The sequence below is a fragment of the Pygoscelis adeliae genome, unplaced genomic scaffold (assembly GCF_000699105.1).
Source record: "Pygoscelis adeliae isolate BGI_AS28 unplaced genomic scaffold, ASM69910v1 Scaffold420, whole genome shotgun sequence".
NCBI lineage: Eukaryota > Metazoa > Chordata > Aves > Sphenisciformes > Spheniscidae > Pygoscelis > Pygoscelis adeliae.
In genome coordinates this window covers 928,679-947,889 of record NW_008823871.1, presented here as the reverse complement: position 1 = coordinate 947,889, position 19,211 = coordinate 928,679, and the positions used below count along the sequence as shown (strand labels likewise).

The 19,211-nt window shown below is 46.6% G+C and overlaps 1 protein-coding gene across 1 annotated transcript in view; it reads right to left on the bottom strand.

Annotated features, from left to right (window-relative positions):
* Nucleotides 1-19,211, bottom strand: part of IGHMBP2 (immunoglobulin mu binding protein 2) — a 44,041-nt gene that overhangs the window by 8,302 nt on the left and 16,528 nt on the right. The window contains exons 8-10 of the mRNA XM_009333998.1: nucleotides 17,794-17,968; nucleotides 6,601-6,783; nucleotides 1,287-1,405 (exon numbers count right to left, since the gene is read on the bottom strand). Coding sequence (XP_009332273.1) covers nucleotides 1,287-1,405; nucleotides 6,601-6,783; nucleotides 17,794-17,968 — 477 coding nt within the window. The remainder of the gene's footprint in view (nucleotides 1-1,286; nucleotides 1,406-6,600; nucleotides 6,784-17,793; nucleotides 17,969-19,211) is intronic.

Sequence of the window (19,211 nt, the reverse complement as noted above, 5' to 3'; positions counted from 1 at the left end):
GGGGACTGGTGCATGGAAAAATGAGAGGCACTTAAACGCTGGTGGGTTTTCAAACAAAAGAAGGCAAAAGATACTTAAATTGGTAAAAACTGTCTTTGTATTTTACAGTCCATTTTCCCTGCCTTGCCAGAGAGGGACTTGAAGCCTCAGAAATCTGTTGCTGGCATGAGATCTGCACTAAGCCTTTGGCTTGGCCATCGGGAAAAGTGCAGGCAGCAGCCAGGCAGGCAGGGGTGGCCGCAGGCGAGGCAGCAGGGCACGGGCACTGCGCATGGAGATAGTCACCTCTGGGCACCACAGAGCCAATCTGGGCAGCGAATTTACAATCTAGGGGAAGATGTTGTCCTGAAAAAAATGTCTCACCTTCCCCAAAGCCAAGGCTTACTGTGCCCTCCCAGCAATCCTTTTGCCGACAGCTTTCTGGGCTAAAAGCTCTCCCTAACGCTTTTAGGAGAGCAATCTCCATAACGAGGTTGGGATATGTGGATTGTCAGATGAAGCACCAGATTTTAGACAGCCCATATGCAACATATCCTGGCAAAGGTGCTCTGTGAGCCTCTTAAGAGCCAGCTAGCAGGTGTGGAGATGCGAAACTAAATCTAGAGGAGCATGAGTAACATCCTTGAACAGCAAATCACAACCACCCGCCCTGCTGTGGAAGCGAGGACGCAACGGAGGTAGCATCACCATTTTCAAAATTCTCCCACTTTATTAGAATGGCTATGGTGCCTGATTTTACACTCAATCTCCATAGTGAAACCTATTTTTTAAGTCAAAAAACAGCAGGAAACTCAATGTCTAGAGAAAATTCATGGAGAAGAGCCATACAGGACTTCATGAAAGGAGCAGAGGACTGGGAGGCAATTCTGAGCTGCGTCTACAGCCTCTCTAAAACAGGCTTGCGCTCTGCCTGGTATCATTTGCTCTGCCAACTTGTGTAAAGCATCTGTCGCAGGGATCCTCCACCCTGTCCTAGTCCACAGCATGGAGAAATGTCTCTGCAAGGGAACAAGGCAGCCAGCGTGGCCACCCACAAGCTGCACACTGTCATCGTGGCCCTGTGGCCACTCCGCTCTGGCTCGGAGTCCTTTGAGCTTGAGGATTTACAGAGGAAATGACCTCTCAAATAAGCAAGGCTCCCTGGGGACCCCACCTTCCCCCTGCTACCTGCTCTGGAGGGGGACATCTCTGGGATGTGGCTCAGCTGGTGCAGTGGCCAAGCCCGTGGGAGGCTGAGAACCTCAGACAATCAATTCTGGCCAACAAATTTTTCTGATTGACGGTACCTGGATTCCCCTTAGACTGTTCATCTTCCACTTCCAGCTCAAACAGCCCACAGCCAGCAGTGTCTATAAGCAATAAGGGAATTGCGGTCTCTTCTGTAGAGGTGACGCCCGGCAGGTCCCTGCACAAGGTATTTGGGAAAGGGCCAGTTAACAATGCTGAAATTATGCCAAAGGGATGATCAGTTGTGTTGTTGCTTACTCCTCCTAAGAATGCTGCAAGGACAGAGGGAAAACATAGCTGGATATTGCTTCCGAGGGACAAGGCTACAGACCAACAGTGGTGTCCTGCGGGGTGAAAGCGCAGGAAGAGGGGCTCTGGAGGTGGTGAAAAATGACAGAAACTGAGAACTGAGGTTCCCCCCTTTCTGCTCCACCAAGCTTTGGATCCCTTTGCATCTGCAGTGATGCTACTGAAAAGCATGTCATGTACAGCAGTAACTAAGCAGGGCCTTTTAGCTCTGGTGGGGTCCTCCGGCTTTCAGCTCCAGGCTTCCTGGGTTCAGTGCCAGGACGGCAGCCACAGCCAACGGCACAACAAGTCCTGAGAGGCCCAGGGGAGTTAGGCAATGCCAGAATGCCATAGCTGAAAAGCTGTTATTGCTCTGCACCATGGGATTGCCATTTAAATGCTCTCCCAAAATGCAAACAAAGAGCTGAGGGCCCTGGAGAGTCTCACAGGTGCCAGACAGCAGCGCTGAGAGCTTTCTTACCAGCTGTGCTACACAGCCCAGTTATTGCAAGGCAAGGGTACTGTGTGTGGGTGTTAGTGTCTCGCTTAAATGGTCTCACACAGGAAAGAGGTGCAGACCTAGGGAGATGTGGCAGCTGCTTTCTGTTTTTTACGGTGTTGAGAGGGAGAAGGAGTGCCTGAAGTATTACCAGAGATTTGACAGCAGTGTTGTTGGGCAAGAGAAGAAAGCGCAGCACAAGGAACCACAGAGGAATTGGGTTTTCACATCATTCCTACATCTAAAGCTGCTGCATTAAAAAAAAAATTAATAAATCATATTTTAATACCCAAGGAGGTTGCTAGCTGAATTCACAGTCTAGGAAGAGGATGGGTGATGGAGGGCAGGAATGGAAAGCCTGGAGATGGCAGGAGAGCTCTGAAACAACAACGTGTTACTCTGAAACATCACGTACAAATCATAGAGAGCTATGATTCCGGAGAGTCTGCAAATAAACAAGGCAGATGGCAAGCCATCAAAAAGGAGGATTACCTCCAAATGACAGGCAGGGAAGTGAGGGAAAAGGCAGTTTCCAGTTCAAGACAAGCCCCCAGCTGCAGCCTCTCCTTCCCAGGACTCCCGGCACTGCACGTCTGTTGCTCTGCATTTGTATGCCACCGACAGCCTTCGCTTCCCGTGGACTCTGGACATTACTCACTCCATTGACAACAAAAGTCTCCTCTCTTGACTGAAACTCATTTTTCTCCTGTCTGAGGCTATTGCTGCTGTAATGCATGGCTGGGAAGGTACAGAGATCAGTGCAGCTATGACAGGGAGCCAAAGACCCTGCAAAAGAGCCCAGGATGCACCTTCCCCAATCCTATGGCAAACCAGAGCCCAAAGGAAGAGCTCTTCCCTGGCTTTGGGGACTGGCTGCCTCAGCCCAGTGACTGGATTCAGAGGCACAAGGTACCTTCCCCATTTCCAAGGACGCCAGGGACCAGCGACAAACTTTACTTTCCATGATCTCCTCCGGAGCAGGGCCACCTGCAGTTCCCCATTAGGGTGTTTCTTCCCCTGTGGAGGGTATGACAGGTTTATCTCCCTCTCTTTGTAATATCAAATCTAACAGGCTTACCATCTCCTTTATACCTGCCCCACTTACTGTCCTACCACTGTCCACATCTGTGCAGACAAAAGACTTTGAGCAAAAGCCAAGTTCTCCATGTAGATAATCCTGATTCTTTGCCTACTCACAGTGGCCACGGAAAGCCCTTGCAACATCTCTCAGTACCAGGAAAAAATCTCGACCCCAGGAATGTCGCTTCAGAGGAGTAATTATCTACATAAATCTTTCAGGTGAGAGAAGAATTCATGCTCTTTTAAGGCAGTATGATTGCAGTAGAACTGGCTGTTGCCTTGGAGAAAAGCTGTCCGGTGCTTTGCTATCCTTTCAGGGTGAAGGGGAAAGGCACTTCTCCCACCTGCTGCAAACTAGCCCAAGCTGCAGAGGTGGGTTTTTACTCCTGGAGAGATTCTTGGTCCGTGATGACAAACCAGGTTGTCCCTGCAGCCAGACACTGGATCCAGGCTCAACGCACTGCCCTAGGGCATCCAGGCACCCTGTGCTTTGTCTGGGAGGAGGTGAACCCAGCTGGGTGAGCTGCACATCGCAACCAAGGGGCATTCTGGCTTCTGAGCATCTTCCAGGTCTCACACTACTGGGGGGATTCCCCCATATTCCCCATCAGCGAGGGGGTGTTAGCCCACAAAAAAGTGCTAAGGGAAGGGACACCTGACACTGTACTTAAATTAAAAACTGACAGCAGAAACGGCTGGTGATTTTCAAACCATCTTCTCACAGACTGAGTCACCAATTTTCAATGTGAAAAATACTGCTTGCAGCCTCCCTGACTTAATTCTGGAAACGTGTGGGGGTTTCTGATGTGCTTTGTTGCCCATTTCAGAAGGAAGGGAGATTTGGGAAGAAGGTTTTGCTCCCTTGAAAACGCTCTGCCCCTGAAAAGTTTCCTTTTTTTGAGAAAAGATGGTGCTGCAGAAATCTCTAACAGATCACAGACCAAGCGTTTCCAAGTGCCTCCCATGTCAGAGTAAAAGTTGGTAAGGAAATATGAAGTTGTTTGGAGCAGAACTGCACTTCCTCCAAAGACCAGTCTTTGTGCTTCAGGTAAAGGAGATGAGACTTGCATCAACAGTGCTGTTCAGGGAAAGGTCGTGGTGGGAGTGCACCCTGGAGAGTCGTTCTGAATGAAAGCCCACAGATATCGCGCGTTATAAGTTCAGCTGGACCAAAAACTCCCTGCCACAATTTGTAGCACAAGGTGTTTGCACCTGGACCTCCTCCCAGCCGTATGTCTCAAGACTGGGACACGCTTCTTCAAGCTTCACCTCTCAAAACAGCACCGAGGTCATTGTAAATTCAAGGCTAGAATACAATCGTATGGGCTGGCTTTGCCAATGCCAGAGGTGTGGCGGGGGCTATGGTCTGGATCACTCCAGTCAGATCTTTCTTCAAAGGAAGATCTCAAAATGCTTTCAGCAGCGATGGAGATCCCCCTCCTTGCACTGTGCTTTGGGACTCTTCAGGTTCCTCGCCATCACCCACCAGCCCTTGGGAAGGAGGTAACAAAAAGCTACAGACCCAGAGTTTGTCAAATGCTGTTGCTGCCGTTGCAGCTGCAGCCCAGGCTTTGGCTGCTTTCCAGTATGAGCAGGTAACTCCTGTGGGCACTCGCCAGCCTTCCACTTCCCTAGGATGCTTCTGCTTATAAAAGAGCTTTTCCTAGAACTATCAGAGAATAAAGCTTACTTATTTCTTGCTTAGGTAAGGGATTAAGCAAATCATTTGGCCTAAGCCAACAAAAGACATGAGATGCTCACAAATATCATGAAGCAATTTGTACTAGCAACCTAAACATGAGAAGATCATGGTCCAATATCAAGCCCCTGCATTATCACCTGGTCTTCTACAGAAGCACAGAAACTTTACATGGTCCAGTGCCTCAACTGAGGATTGCTGTATTCATGCGATATGTCAGCAGGGCTGTGGACTGGCAGGTTTGATTATGAGTTTAGAAACCAGTGTCTGCAGGAAAAGGCCCTGAGCAGAGGACTAAGCTGCACTGTGGACTGGAAAGAAAAACATTCACTCCTTCATCAGCTATAAAAATAAACCAGCTCATCAGAATAACAGTCGCCTAACTTCAACTTTTCAATTGGTTTCCTATTATAAGGGTTTCAAACCATTTTGCCTGGGGTTCTTCACTAGTTGCTATTTTTAATTTGCAAAGTTAAATGAAAAAAAAAAAGCATGGCAAGGAACAAGAACAATCGAGAAGAGGGTTTCGTACAGCACCGATCCTGGAATTAGATCTGTATGGCTAAAACATTGCTGAATGAGTCCCGTCCATCTCAGCTGAGCTCCTCCTGGCACTGATGAACCAGCCTTCCCTACTCTTACCTATAGAACCCACCACACTCACCCATAAAATTACATACGTATACACAAACGTGTATATAAACCAAGATAGAAGTCAGCATAGCTTCACTGATGTAAGTTGAGCCGAAGCCTCGATAGCCCTGAAGCCTTAATACAGAGCATGCTGACACAAGCAGAAATCCCCGCCCTGGCTGCAGCAGTTGTAGATGAGGGTGCCGGGGCTGTTGTGAGCACAAAGCTTGCTCTTTCCCATCCAGGTAGTATTGTTCACACTGTTTACAAGTAAGATTATTTTGAAACAAGTATGATAAAATGGCCTCTCTAGCTATCTCTGTCCAAAACTGGATCTACTATGAAATGGAGACATTCTAGGGGAATATCAATTTTTCCGACTCCTAAATATTTGCATTTAAAAAGAAGTATTGCTAAAAATACAAGAGCACCATGCACCAAGCACTGTGATATTTCATGCTTCTCCAAGTCCAACAGAGAGAATTAATGTTTTCCAGAACTGCACTGACTGATATTTTAAAAAGCAGCAATTATTGATAGTCACAGTATGTGTTGGCAAACAACTGTCCCAGGGTGCAATGGAAATGAAGTGCTAGTCACTTCCTTTAAATTACCAAAGAAAAGGGAAACCACTGTAGTCAAGGAATGGATCTGATGCCATCAGACCTGCCTCAGGTGCTGTCCTGGCAGTAAAACTATCCAAGCTGGAAAGGGAATCTTGCTGTCTGATCTTTCTGATGTCGATGTTGGGACCAAAGATGGGACAGGCACTGGCCCTCATAATCACGTGGACATGTGAAAACACAATAAAAGGCTGGTGTCTGGTCCTACCCTCAATGAGAGCTGGAGATGGAGAAACACTGCTTGGGGTACGCGCACTGCAGGTCAGGCCTTCACATGTTCTCACTAGGTGCAAGGGGATTTTATTTTGTTGCTTATCATAACAAAGGAGGAAACCGAAGATAACTCTGCATGACTTCTTCTGACATAGGAAAAAGGGCATCCTGTCCGCCCCCCATTAAAGTTTCCTGGATGAAATAAAGGATGAAACAGAAATGCTATTGTAGGGCCAGGAGGAATAGAAAACTCCATCATAGGGAAGGGACAAACCCTGCACACGATGGGATGAAAAAGACATCTCTGCTCATATACCAGTGAAGAGCAAGTCACTCACTTGAGCAAATGCTGGGCTACTGATGGGTGAGCAGTGAGCCGGCCACTGTACATCTCCGAGGAAGCCCACTGCATGATGGCCTGGTGCATTCGGTACTGCACTGTCAGCATCTTCACAATCTTCTCCCCGTACCTCTCGATGAGACGCTCCATCAAGCTGAGTGAAAGGCCCTTGGCAGCAGCCCTGCATGGGAAAAGCAAGTCAGAAGTGGAGTCTAGATGTCTGACCTGAAATGATGATCTAAGGTACAGACGTAACCCTCTTTGGACTAAAGAATCAATCAGCATCTCACTACAGATGCAGCCCTGCCAGGGCTGCAGCTGGAATTGAACGCAGTGTTGATCAGTGCTAATGGGGTTAAGTTGCAATGCCGTTGGAGCACCTGCAATATCTACTCTGGACCCTGCTGAGCACCCTCGTGCGGCTCTGCTGGGATGGCGTTATCTCCCTGGCCTTCCTATTCTGTTTCACTTGGGTACCAACAGGCAGTGGAAAGGGAGCAGGAGTAGGCTGCGGGGTCCCAAGTGTTATCTTTCAGCGTAGGCTCCCCAACAGGGTGAAGACCCTCAGGGATAGACTTCTGCCTTGCACGGAGATAAGATCAGCCTGAACACATCAGAGTGGAGAGATGCCTGCTTCCCTTTCCCATAAGGAAATACCTAGGGGTGTTGCCACTGTAATGCAAGAGATGCAAATGGTACTGGCTATTCCGGCCTGCGGCAGTCACTTCTCACACCCAGATCTGCTCAGTGTGGTTGGAATAAGGTGAGTGAGGATGCCCAAGATCTCTACTTGGGGAAACAGCTCCAGAACAAAAACCTCTTAACCTGTAAGCTCATCCCATCAACATCCTTGGTCACACTGCTCATAACAAGCTCTAGATACTGCATCTGCCAGTGTAACATTACACTCACGTTACTGCAAGCTCAGTAACGGCATCAGAATCACCTAATGCATTAGTATCAGAGCTCGACCCCAAATCTTGAAACGCTTGGTGTCAACACAGCCAGACCTTGCTAATGTTTTATCGAGACACTTGCTGCTCAAGCATTCTCATTACTCCTTGGCCGCTCACCCCAGACTGATGCACAAATGCATTTCAGTGCTTATTGCTTTATTACCCATTAAGAAAACCAACACTCCATCACTTCTGGCAAAGGTTCCGTGCTTATATCTGTGACACAAATTAATAAAACTCCTAATGAAATAAGCCTTTCAGGAGCCTAATTGCTTTCTCTTCGCAGTACAGAAAGGATTTGTTAGACGCATCGCCTAATGGTACCATCTGAGGACGAAGGACAAGAATCGCTGTACTTTGATTTTGTATTTTGAGCATTTCAGAGCATAAGGAGTTTTTTCATACTGTGCGTCCAGTGCCTTGTACAAGACTGTGGTTCATGGTGAGGTATTCTGGTTGCTACCAGAACACAATGAACAAGCACAAAGATGATGAAATGGTGATAGAGAACAGCTCGGGAAAACTATTTCCGTCAAGGCTAAGGGGCACAGCACGCATCCAATTACTGGCATGGGAAGCATTACATTACTACACGGCACCACAGCAAGCGTCTTGTTTGCTGTACTGGCCAGCCCTGTCATGTTAACAACAGGGCACTTGGTAAATACAACAAGAGACTGCAAATTCATTAAAACTGCAGAAGAGAAAATTGAGGGTAGATCTTTCTGAGTAATCAAGTCTCATTAGCCGTCCTTCTTGCTAAATCACAGAATGCAGCATACAGGGAAAAAGGGGGTCATAAACTGTGAACGGACGCAACTGCAGGACTTCGGAGACAGTGCTGCTTTTTCAAAGGCTGTTGTAATGTTAACAAGCTTTGAACAACACATACAGGCACAGAAGCCAGGAGAAGGGTTGGCAGGTTTGTAATGAGGATATTGTGCTTTACGCAACAGAGGCTTCCAGCTGTGCTGCACATTTTGCTGCTGATCATGAACCGCACTGAGGTTGGCCATGAAGCCTTTACAGCTCCCCAGTCCCAGCATTGCTACTGGCATGAACCTACAGAGGTCCTTATGCTCCCAGCTGAGAGCATGGGAGAAAAGCAAGGTGCGGGTGAAACAGCAGTCTGTCAGAGGTGGGCTGGGTTTTCGGGAGGGGAAGGGGATTAGGTGGTGTGAGGGGAAAGAACAGGACATGGGGCTGGGGAGCTCGTTCCAGTTACCAGGAATTAGCTTTTCTCCTTCCAGGCTCATAACTGAAAGAGAAGGCACTGACAGCCTGATCCTCCCAGCTCTGCTCTGCCCCACAGGGTGTGCTAAAAGGCAGCCTTCATCTCCCGGGCAAGGAGGAAAGGAAGCAGTTTTAATAGGGAGGGCTGTCTGCACTCGGGCGCAAGCACCTACCTGAAATCACCGTTCCCTTAGGAACAGCCCTTCCTCCTGCGTGACCGGGGAATCTGGGGATTCAGAGCCCACCTCTTACTTGGTCTTTGCCTAGAGTGTGACCACTATCACCAAGATAAAAATGCTTCTGGTTCCTTCCACCAGCCATCTCCTCCTGACAGGCTAATGAAAAAGCAGGTCACACGTTGAGTCACCCATGGGTCATCTGGCTCTCAGGGCCAAGAGGGCACCATGGGGCTTTAATTGCCCTGACCAGCCTCACCTGGGCCCCACACCCTCTGCCTGTGGGCCCCATTTAAGCTCAGCACTGGCTCTTCAGTCCCTGTCTGAGTTATGTCCTAGCTCTGTCTCCTGGAGGGAGAGATCCATAGACCTTGGATCTATGTTGCAGGTCACTTTGATCCTGTCTTTAGTTGTATCTTCTAGATGGATCCTGGACCCATGTCATGGCTTTGTTTCTAGCCCACCTCCTGATGGGGTCCCCTGGATGGACCCTGGACCTGGTTCGTAGCTTGCTGGAGCTGTTGATGAACCCCATTACCAGCCCCTGGCCCTGCTCGCTGCGCTCACACCCCATGGAACTGTGCCCTGTTGATGATGACGCTGGTCCTGGTCTTTGCTGCTGCCGGACACTGGCTGCGTACGTCACATCAGGCAACTCAAGTGAGAAGTGAGGGATACCAAAATAAGATGCTCTCAAAGTCTTAAAGGGATGCAGCAAACTTAGCAGCCTTACTATCCAAAGGTACCTCCCATTTGCTTTTGGCCTTTACTGCCCTCCCTCAGCTCACAAATTCTTGCAAATCTAAGAGCAAGCCTAAAACTGATTTTCATGCAGAACTGGCAGGAAAACCCTGGTGTTTTTTAACAACCAATATTCTGAAGTGTTTCTTGTAATGATATACAATAAAGCATGGGGGAGGCATTAAACCTTACAGCAAGCCTTAGAAATAGTGCTCTTCTATACACTAACAGCACAGCTTCCACCACAGGGATCTACATGAAGTTATATGTTGAATTAATAATGAGGATATTAAACTGCTTGTGAATATTTCACCTGTTAATAAATTTCCTATTATTTTACTGCTCAATTAAATCCTACAATGGTTGATTTCTATGCCAACAAAATCGTAACAGCACTGAGCAAAAGCTTTTTAATTATCAATTGCTTTAGAGAAATTAAATTGGGATAGGAGGTTGGACAGACAGAATCATGCACCTGATACTCAGGAGTATCTATTTTAAAATACCTAAAGTAAAGCTAGGAAAGCTAAAATTACTGAAACAAGCCCACAGCAGCCAGTATTTGCTGCTAACCTGGTTTCACCTTGCTTCATGTGCAGGAAAAGGCTGTACTTTGCTCAAATGCACCTTCCTGCGGAGGGGGTGGGGGTACCAGGATAGATCCCAGTGAGGGAGGACAAGGCCCTGCTGCTCTTCGTAGGTAAGGCTTCCTCCTCCAGCTCTTGGAAGAAATGCTACACATCAATGGTGATAGCTGTAGCCAAGTGGAACCAAGTATTTCAAAGGCTTTTGTGCCCACCGTGGCATGAAATATCCTTTATGGGCTGGGTGTGAGGAGTCAGCCTGCCATGTAGATGTCAAGAATGATCATTACTAGGGGGAAAAAAAGGGAAGTTTCCCATGGACCTGTGCCCTCAGTCATGTTATATCTTTTTTTATTCATCTTCTGGATAGCTGATCTCCTCTCTAAGAGACAGAAGGAGATGTTGGTGTGACTGATCTCCACTGTACACCACCGAATTCGGACAGCAAAGTCTGGGGAAGGATGTCACTGTTCTCCTACCTCAAGAGCTCTGCCTTAAGCTCTTGGATGCCAAAATAGGCTGAGGCTGTTGTGGACATGCAAAGTATCAGCTGCCCTTGGCTTTGTGCCCTGGGCTTTTCTATCCTGGTATAGGTTTAAGAGGTTTCACAAATAGGTAAAGTAGTAGTAAGTGAGGCTGTGCAGAACTCGCCCTTTCTCTGGATATTATGGGGTTTTTTTAATCCTTGCAAATATGATGGAGGAGGGTTGCTTGTTCTTTCCAGCTGTGGAGGTTACTGAAGGAAACCAAGGCCTGACACTTGCTTTTCAGTGACAAAGTGAAAGCAAATCCATTTGGACCTAACATGCAAATCAGCAAACTATTGAGCATGGAGGACTAGCGTGTGGATTTGGGATGGTGGAGACATCCAGACTGACTGCTAACAAACAAGACGTCAAAATATTCCTGTGCTTGTCTAAGAAACTAGTTGAGAGCAAGAGGTCCGATATGTATCTGCAGATATCTGAAAAGTGTAAAAACAAATCAATAAATCAAAGTTCTGATGTGGAGACAAATTAATTAGGATGTCAGAAAAGGATGACATAAGGACTAAAATGAAAATAAGGAAAACGAATATTCCTGTCAGACAGCAGAAAGTGTCCTGGCATTGAGATGCCCCCTGGGACTGGGCCAAAACCCAGTAGGAGGCTTGAAGCCGATGTCCATGAGCTTTGGAGCAGGCTGCTGAGAGGGGAACAGTGGGGGACTGGCATTTGCCATCGCTGCGAGGTCTTTCAGAAGAAACACATCCAGCACAGACAAGAGGTAGGTGAATGTACTGTAAGGCGTGTGTGGCGATGCCCTCTGCATCCTGAGATAACTCCAGGCATGTCAAAAAGGAAGAAAGAGGAGCGTCCTTCAGACTCCCCACCAAAACTCCCTTAGCCTCAAGTGGAAAAAAAACTGATGATAATAACTGATAAATGCTGAATCTATGGAGAAGAAAGCAGATAACAAGAAGGTATTTATACCAGACAGGGCCCGGCTCCCCGCACTGAGCACAAGCTGCGTGGAAGCCTAGTTGTCTGATTGTGCTTGCGGTACGGCTCCTACAAAGCATCCAAGTATTCCTGTTTAACAGAGGCTTCCTACTTAAGCAGGACTGACTTCACATACTGTAGTAACAGACGATCCTTCTGTCAGCCCAGATTCATCCTGGCTAACTTTAGACCCTTCACTGAGGCCCCGAAAATAGGAGTCCACCCACTTCAGGTCTGCTGTCATCAATGGAGGAGAAGGGGAAGGTAGGCGGAAGGGTTTGAGTCCTCTGCATGAGTCATCCCTGGAAATAGCTTATTGTTTTCCACTAACCAAAGAGGAGCCGGCAGGCGATTCGGTGCCTTAATTGGATCTCTGGAAATACCTAACAAGATGGAGGTAAAAGGAATTTGCCTTTGTGTTGCATCTCGCAGCCTGCAGGGACTGTGAAAAGCACAAAGCGGTGCTCTCCAGTGTCTGCTTTATTTGCATCGTGCAGGATGGTGCTGTAAAGAGGAAAGCTGTGTTACGTGCCTTGTTCAATACAGCAAATGCTTCTACTTGAGCAGCGATTAAAAACAAGGCCAGAGTTCAGATCTGTAAGGAAAAGAGCTAGCAATTTTTAAAGGCGTTTATCTGAAAAGTAATTGGATTTCTCAAAACAAGTTGTTCCAACTGATCAAAATTTGTTAGCTTTTGCATTTAATTAGGAGGCTACTGAGCCAAACTGTCAGCTGCTCCAGCTGGACCTCACTGCACATCTTCTCCATCACAGGCAGGCTGGGGGGTTTCACTAGACAACAACAGAGCTTGAAAGAAAGGAACTCTTTTCTTTCAGCATTAGGCAGGTTTGCTTTCTACCAGGATAACACGTGTCATCCCAGGTATTTTGTACAGGACAAATACTCTGCATTGTGCTATTTAAATCCTTTGCACATTCAAATGGTCCGTCCAAGAGCCCTCTGCTCTACAGAGCCAGCAGAGTTGAGGGATGTGTTGGTAATCTGGAAAGAGGAGAGGGAAACTTTGCTATTCCCAAACAGAGGCTAGGACTAGAGGGGAAGACTCCAGATCAGTGCCTGCCTGATGAGCACCCACTCTAATTTCTGTATGTACAGTTAATACCTACCAGGGTACCCATCTGCAATTAATACCTGTGGGACTGCTACCAAGGTCTCCCACCGAGATGAAAGGTAAAGCCATAAATAGCTCAAAAAGCTGTATTTTCCACTTGTTTTCCTGCATTCTCAGTCTTTCAACAGTCAGCCACCTGAGCAATGGGCAAAGTTTGAAAATACCCAATTTTGAATAATTTTACTTAACAAGATGTCAGCCTTTAGAAGTGAGGGGAAAGACAGGGAAGATGGACTCGCAGACAATCGCCAGGCTGGGGTTCAAGACATCTTGCTCAGTCCTAGAAGCCACCAGTTTCCTGTATGACATGGGGTGAAACGGGGAGAGTAATTCTTCTTCCACCTTCATGCTGTTTATTCAGATCATAACAGGGACCATCTCTCATTATATACGCCATGCCTAATGCAATAGGGTATTAGCTGGAGTTTTCCAGTGCTAAACTAACATACTTCAAGAACAAATACAGAAAGCTGGATTTTTCTCTGTTTTCCTCCTGTGTGGCTTCTCTTGTAGCCACTACTTTGGTTGAGTTCATATGATGGCTTTCCCCTGAGTGCAGGAACAAACTTGGGTCTTGGCTTTGTTATCTATTTTTACGGAGTTGAAGACCTCCCAGGCTTTCACACTTTGACGGATTTGCTTCATGTTTGCTAATAGGTTTCAAGAGTTACTCGGGGAACTGAGAGAGGACCGGCTGGCACAGGCAGCAGCATCGTAGCAGCTTTGCCTTTTAGGCTGAAACAGAGACTTGCCTGGAGAGCGGCAGCATTTGAGAGCACAGCCCATAATTCTTCCAAGTAAGCTGAAGTCAGCTTGGCTTTTTGCACTTTATCTTCCAAAAGAGGTGCGTCTGTGAGGCTGAGCTCTGGTGACTGGTGTCTTGCCTGACCAGCACCTGGGTCGTGGACTTGCTGATGCCTTGAGCAATAATTTTGTTTAATGTAGCAAGTTTTTCGGATCATAATTTATTGGTAAGCCAGGCTGAGATATAAATCTGTTAACGCTTGATTCAGACACACATTCTCTCTGCTCTATTTTAAATCTATTGAACTTTAGGAAGGGCACAGAGTGACACAGTGTTTAAACAACCCTAAGGTTTCTCATCCAAAAAGGATTACCCCACAAGAGATGGGAGCTGACCTAACAACTGACTTACCTGCACAGCTGGTAACCCTGCCAAAGTTGAAGAGCCAGAAGATCTGACTTCTACCCACACCCTTTCCTAATTTTACAAAGACCACTTCTTTGTGCAGCTGGGATTTTAAAAACATGGAAAGAAAACATGCAAAATGCACAACAAAACCGTCCAAGCTCTTTTTAAAGAAAAACAATGGGAACAACAAAGACAAAAAGCTTGGTCCAAGTCATGCCCATAGGATCTAAGGAGCAAAACAGTGTTTCTGATGGAGAAAGAGGACATTATGATCACCTGTGACCACAGGAGAGATGCAAACCAGTGGCAGCTTTCCACCGCAAAGTCAAATGAACTCAAAACTGAGGGAGAGAAAAGCACAACTCCTCAAGCAGGACCAGGAGGAGATCTGCAGCAGATGGATCCTACCAGTGAGGAGCTTTTTCCTGTTGACTCCACGATGCAGCACCAGCAAAGGCTCCTGGCATCAGCCACCATGACAGAGCAGAAGAAAGCAGCTGGGAAGGTGGTATAATGTTTTTGGAGCTCTTCTGAAGAAAATCTGCTTCACTTCAAAGAGGGGCCAAAACTGACATCAGTTGAGCGTTAGACCTGTTCACCCATAGTAACAGAGCTGGTATTTCTAATATGTTTTGCCCTTAATCTGACAGTCTTGGGAAAAACAAGTCTCTAGACTCTATTCCTGGGGCTGGGCAGCCCTGTCTGCCTCGCTAGCAGGTAGTTGCTGTCTTGGGACCACAGTGACTGGTGAGCATTTTCATCCACCTAAAGCTTTTGATCTTGTAAATAAGCATTGTTGTGGCAGGAGCCTAAGATATGAACAAGTGCAGTTCCACAACCAGAAGCATAAAGCAGAGGAAGGGCATCCAACTCCCTCTTCTCTGTTTATTCATAATTTGGAACAACTTACTGGCACAAGCAGAGAGAGGGGTGAAAATCTCAAACCAGCGCCACTGCTCAGAACGGCAGTCGAGATGACTCCCGCTGGCCGAGGACAGCACGAAGACTGGGCATTATGCAGCTGGGTTACAGTTTCTCTGGTGGAGAAGACGAGCCTTATGCATCACTTAAAGAAAAGAATGATAACCCTGAAGGTCCAAACTGCAAGTTTCTTCTTGCTAGTAACCAGATACCTACTCCAAAAAGTACCTTGCACGTCAGGCAAGGAGCTCTTCTCTCCTGGGAACAGATTTGTTATCTGACTCCAGATTAAACCAATTCCCTACTAAAGTAAGCAAGTGAGGCCCTAGCCCCCAACTAGCCCCTGACTGCTTCTTCCCACCCTAGACTAATAACATCTGTTAGCTCAGCACAGATTAAAGCCTCTCTCCACCTCCCCAGCCTTGGCTAGCCATTTGGCTTCTGCGTGGAGGTAAAATTATTTATTCCCAATTTACAGATGGGGAAAACCTAGGCACAGAGACGCAGCCTGCAAACTCACGGTAAATAAATGGCCAGACAAGAAGGGTAGGGGGTTTTGGATCGGCTTTTTGCAGTTCACCAGCCTCGATACCTACGCCAGACAGTGGAGGAGTGTGCTTATACCTGCCAAGATCTGCAAAACAACAAGCATTTGTGCATCCGATGATGCTAAAATGAGAAGATGATACAGCGCCCTAACATTATTTGCACCATCTCTTAGCCACCTGCTGTGAGCCGCTGCCTCCCTTGGATTTTTCATTTCCCTTGTTCAAAAGTCAAGTGAGATTATAGATATATATCTTGCTTATTATTTTTTGGAAGCAGGAGAGAAAGTTTATGAAGTCAGCCCTATTTCTCTGCTTCTGCACAATGACGGTTCAGTAATTCCAGATCTAGAGCTAGGTAAACATGCGCACATTTATATTTTAAACAACCTGAAGGCTCCCCAGTACTATTTGGAGTATCCCCCTCGGAGCACAGGCAATTTACACTAGCCACAGATCTTTTCCACAAACTAATTGTTCTTAATATGCATGAGGTAGGTATTGTGAGGTTTTATAGTCACTGTGGTGCATGTGATAACGCAGCATCTTGGTGGGCCAGCGCCCACATTAATACGTTAAATAAATAAATAAATGTGGAACAACAGAAGCAGAATTTAATAAAGGGAAGAGAAGACTTGGATTAAACTGAGTACGAGCCTGAATTCACTCTACAGAGCCTGCAGTCAGCAAAGAGGAGGTAAACCAGGCCACCCTTCTTGCTACACACAAGGAAACCTCATGTAGAAAAACAGATCATCTTTCTTAAAAACAAACATTTTAAAGTTTATATATAAATACTGGTCAGTGAAACCAGAATTTGTGTGTCTGTTTTGTTCACCTTCTGTTTGCTTACCATTTTACTAGTTTAAATGGCTGATGTGATTGTTTTAAACTGTTTTTTGAACAACTTTTCTAACCACTCTGAAAATTACTTTGCATAACAAAGAGAAAACGAAGAATTCAAACACAGTGCTGCTAAGCAAGTGGAATCGAACAAATATCTCTGCTGATGACATGTCTCTCAGGAAAAACATCTGTCAAAATATACGCAATTTTGAGTAATCCAATAGTAGCTCATAGCGTAAGTACTCCTTCTCACTAAAGAGAAAAACCAAAGCAAACAGCGCAAGCTCAACACATTGAATTTTTTGGAGCCGGGGCATGTTTCACAGAAAGCAACCGTCAATCCCGCAGCAGTACCAGCCAGGACAGTACCCTCTGATTTCATGCTGTTTATCTCAGCAGTACCTGCCCCTTGCACAGAGGCCATGGCAGTGAGTGGAAGGACCCCACATCATTACAAAGGTATTTTGAGCAGAGCTGTTTCCATGATGCTGCAGAGCTACCTCTGACGTTCCCAGTGTAACAGATCTCCCTGAAACACAGTGTGGCATAAGTTTCTGCTTGCTCTTCCTGCCTCATTGCACTCACCCTCCCTGTCCACCCTGCTTTTTCTGCAGAGGATCCTCTCTGTTGAGGGCACACAACTCCTAAGTAAATGTGGGACAAGGACAAAAGGCAATCTCGGAGAAGGCTGGGACTCTAGCTGCTGGACCGTGCCCCTGATGCAGCTTAAAGGACCTCTGCAAAATGAGCACAGCAGTGTTTCAAAGGCAGACAGCTCCCTGTCACTGTGTGAGCAAGTATTCCCACTGCGAACGGCCAGCATTTGGTACAGAATCACCTTCTGTTTCTGAGGTTTGCTTTAGCAGCTCTACCAAGGTAACCCACCTAAGGTTGTTCCTACAAAACACAGTCCAGTGTGCGGACTCCTGCAGGCCACGTCTCTGCTCCCGCACGGATGACAGCCTCACAGACAAGGTGCACAGACCTTTGAGGATTGCCGGCAACTCCAGAGCGGAGCCAAAGGCTGCCTGTCAGGTTGCTCTCCCTGTCTGCAAGCTCAAAATCCTTGCAAGCCCTGGAGCAGTTGCCCAGCAGGCACTCATCAGCACAAAAGGCAACTCTTCAGCACCATGCTGACTACACACGCTTTGCTATTATGTGGCTCGGTCAGCAGCAGGTAAAACGACCAACTGTCACGTCCTTGTGCGATAAGAAAGCTTGCTCAGATGGAGCCACATTAAACTTTAAGCAGTGGCTATCAGTAAAACAGGTCTGACATAATTCTGGCAGTGTGACCAAACCCAGCTCACAGGGGACACCAATAAATAATCCACATTAGTGAAATCTCTTGACACTTGAGGCATTCAGAAGCATTTGGCTGCATAAATAACAGGAGGACCTGGGCCCACGAACTGCTCCTTACTTGTGAGAGATGATGGTGGGGGGAAGCTGTTTGTGATCCCCGGCCAGGATGCACTTTCGAGCCTTCAGCAGAGGTATCCAGCAGCTGGCTTCCAGAGCCTGAGCACACTCATCTATCACCACAAGATCAAAGTGATTTTCAGGAAGCAGCTTCAGTGGGCCATCAGAGGAAGCACCTAGTTAAAGGAGAAGGTGCACAGCTTAGCAAGGAAGCACAGAAGAGCAAGCAACCTGTTTTTAAAACAAACCACACACGCTTTAATTGTGATTGAGGGAGGCAGGTAAAATAATGTTTCTTCGCAGTGATTTACAAATTCAGCTCTGTAGTCCATGCCAAATACATATACATTTATATGTGTATATCAGAATTGTTTTTGCCAATTTCTGTTTGTCCTTTTTTGCCCTGGCATCTGGGCCCAAAAGCTTCCAAGTATCTTTGAAAACAACAGTGAAACCCAGATGACAAACAGAACAATATGCTTGAATATTTCACCCCGAGCAGAAGCAGAGCAAAAGCACTAATGAACACCTACTTTCCTTCTGCCCTCAAATGCAAACAAAACTTCTCACCAACCAAAACTGAAAGGATGAAGGACTTTAAATTTGCCTTGCCTGATACACTGAGGGACACCCCAAGAGGGAAGGATCAGTTGAGACCCTGACTCCTGCCCTGCTGACCCCGGCTGTGCTACTCTGTTCTTCCTCATGGCAGTAGGAGAAGGGAAAGCACAGGAGACTGTAATCAGACAACCATGGCAAGGGCTATTTTTTTTACATCAGATATCCCTTTGTAATGTCAAACAAATAACGCTTATACACGTCCTACTATAATCCAGACATGAACCGATATTGATCCATGCATTGATCAGAAATGTGAATTTCAGAGGCATCAAAAATATCACTGCAATTCATAAGAAAAAGGGACGCAAAAGGAGGAGAGGAGGATTAAGAAGCCAGCATGCCAGACGAGGAGATTTTTATTCATGGTGTTCACAGAAATGTTTTTTCAAAAGCTCCTCTGCTATTGCAGTGTAGCTCTGAAAGCAGCTCTCATTAGGGGTGATTTTGCTTTGCCACTGTAAATCCTGCTGCCTCTACAGCTTTGCCTCAGTTCAGATGTTACAGTTTGTCAACTGAGACACCGTGTTTCCCTTTAAAAAATTTTTTTCCAGCCTGTATGAGTCCAGTCTGGTAACAAGGAGCATACAGTTTCAACCTGACTTTTGCAATTTTGCCATGCTGAAGGTGAAAGGAAAAGAAATAAGCAGAAAGGTTCTCTCTATCTAAAAAAGATTGTACCAACGTGGCATGCAGCTGTGCAGATGGTTTTCTTCCCTTACAGCCTTGCAGCTCGACTTGGGTTTATCGAACTCCCATTAACTAAAGGTCACTGGTGTCCCTGTGTGTTGCCATGATAAA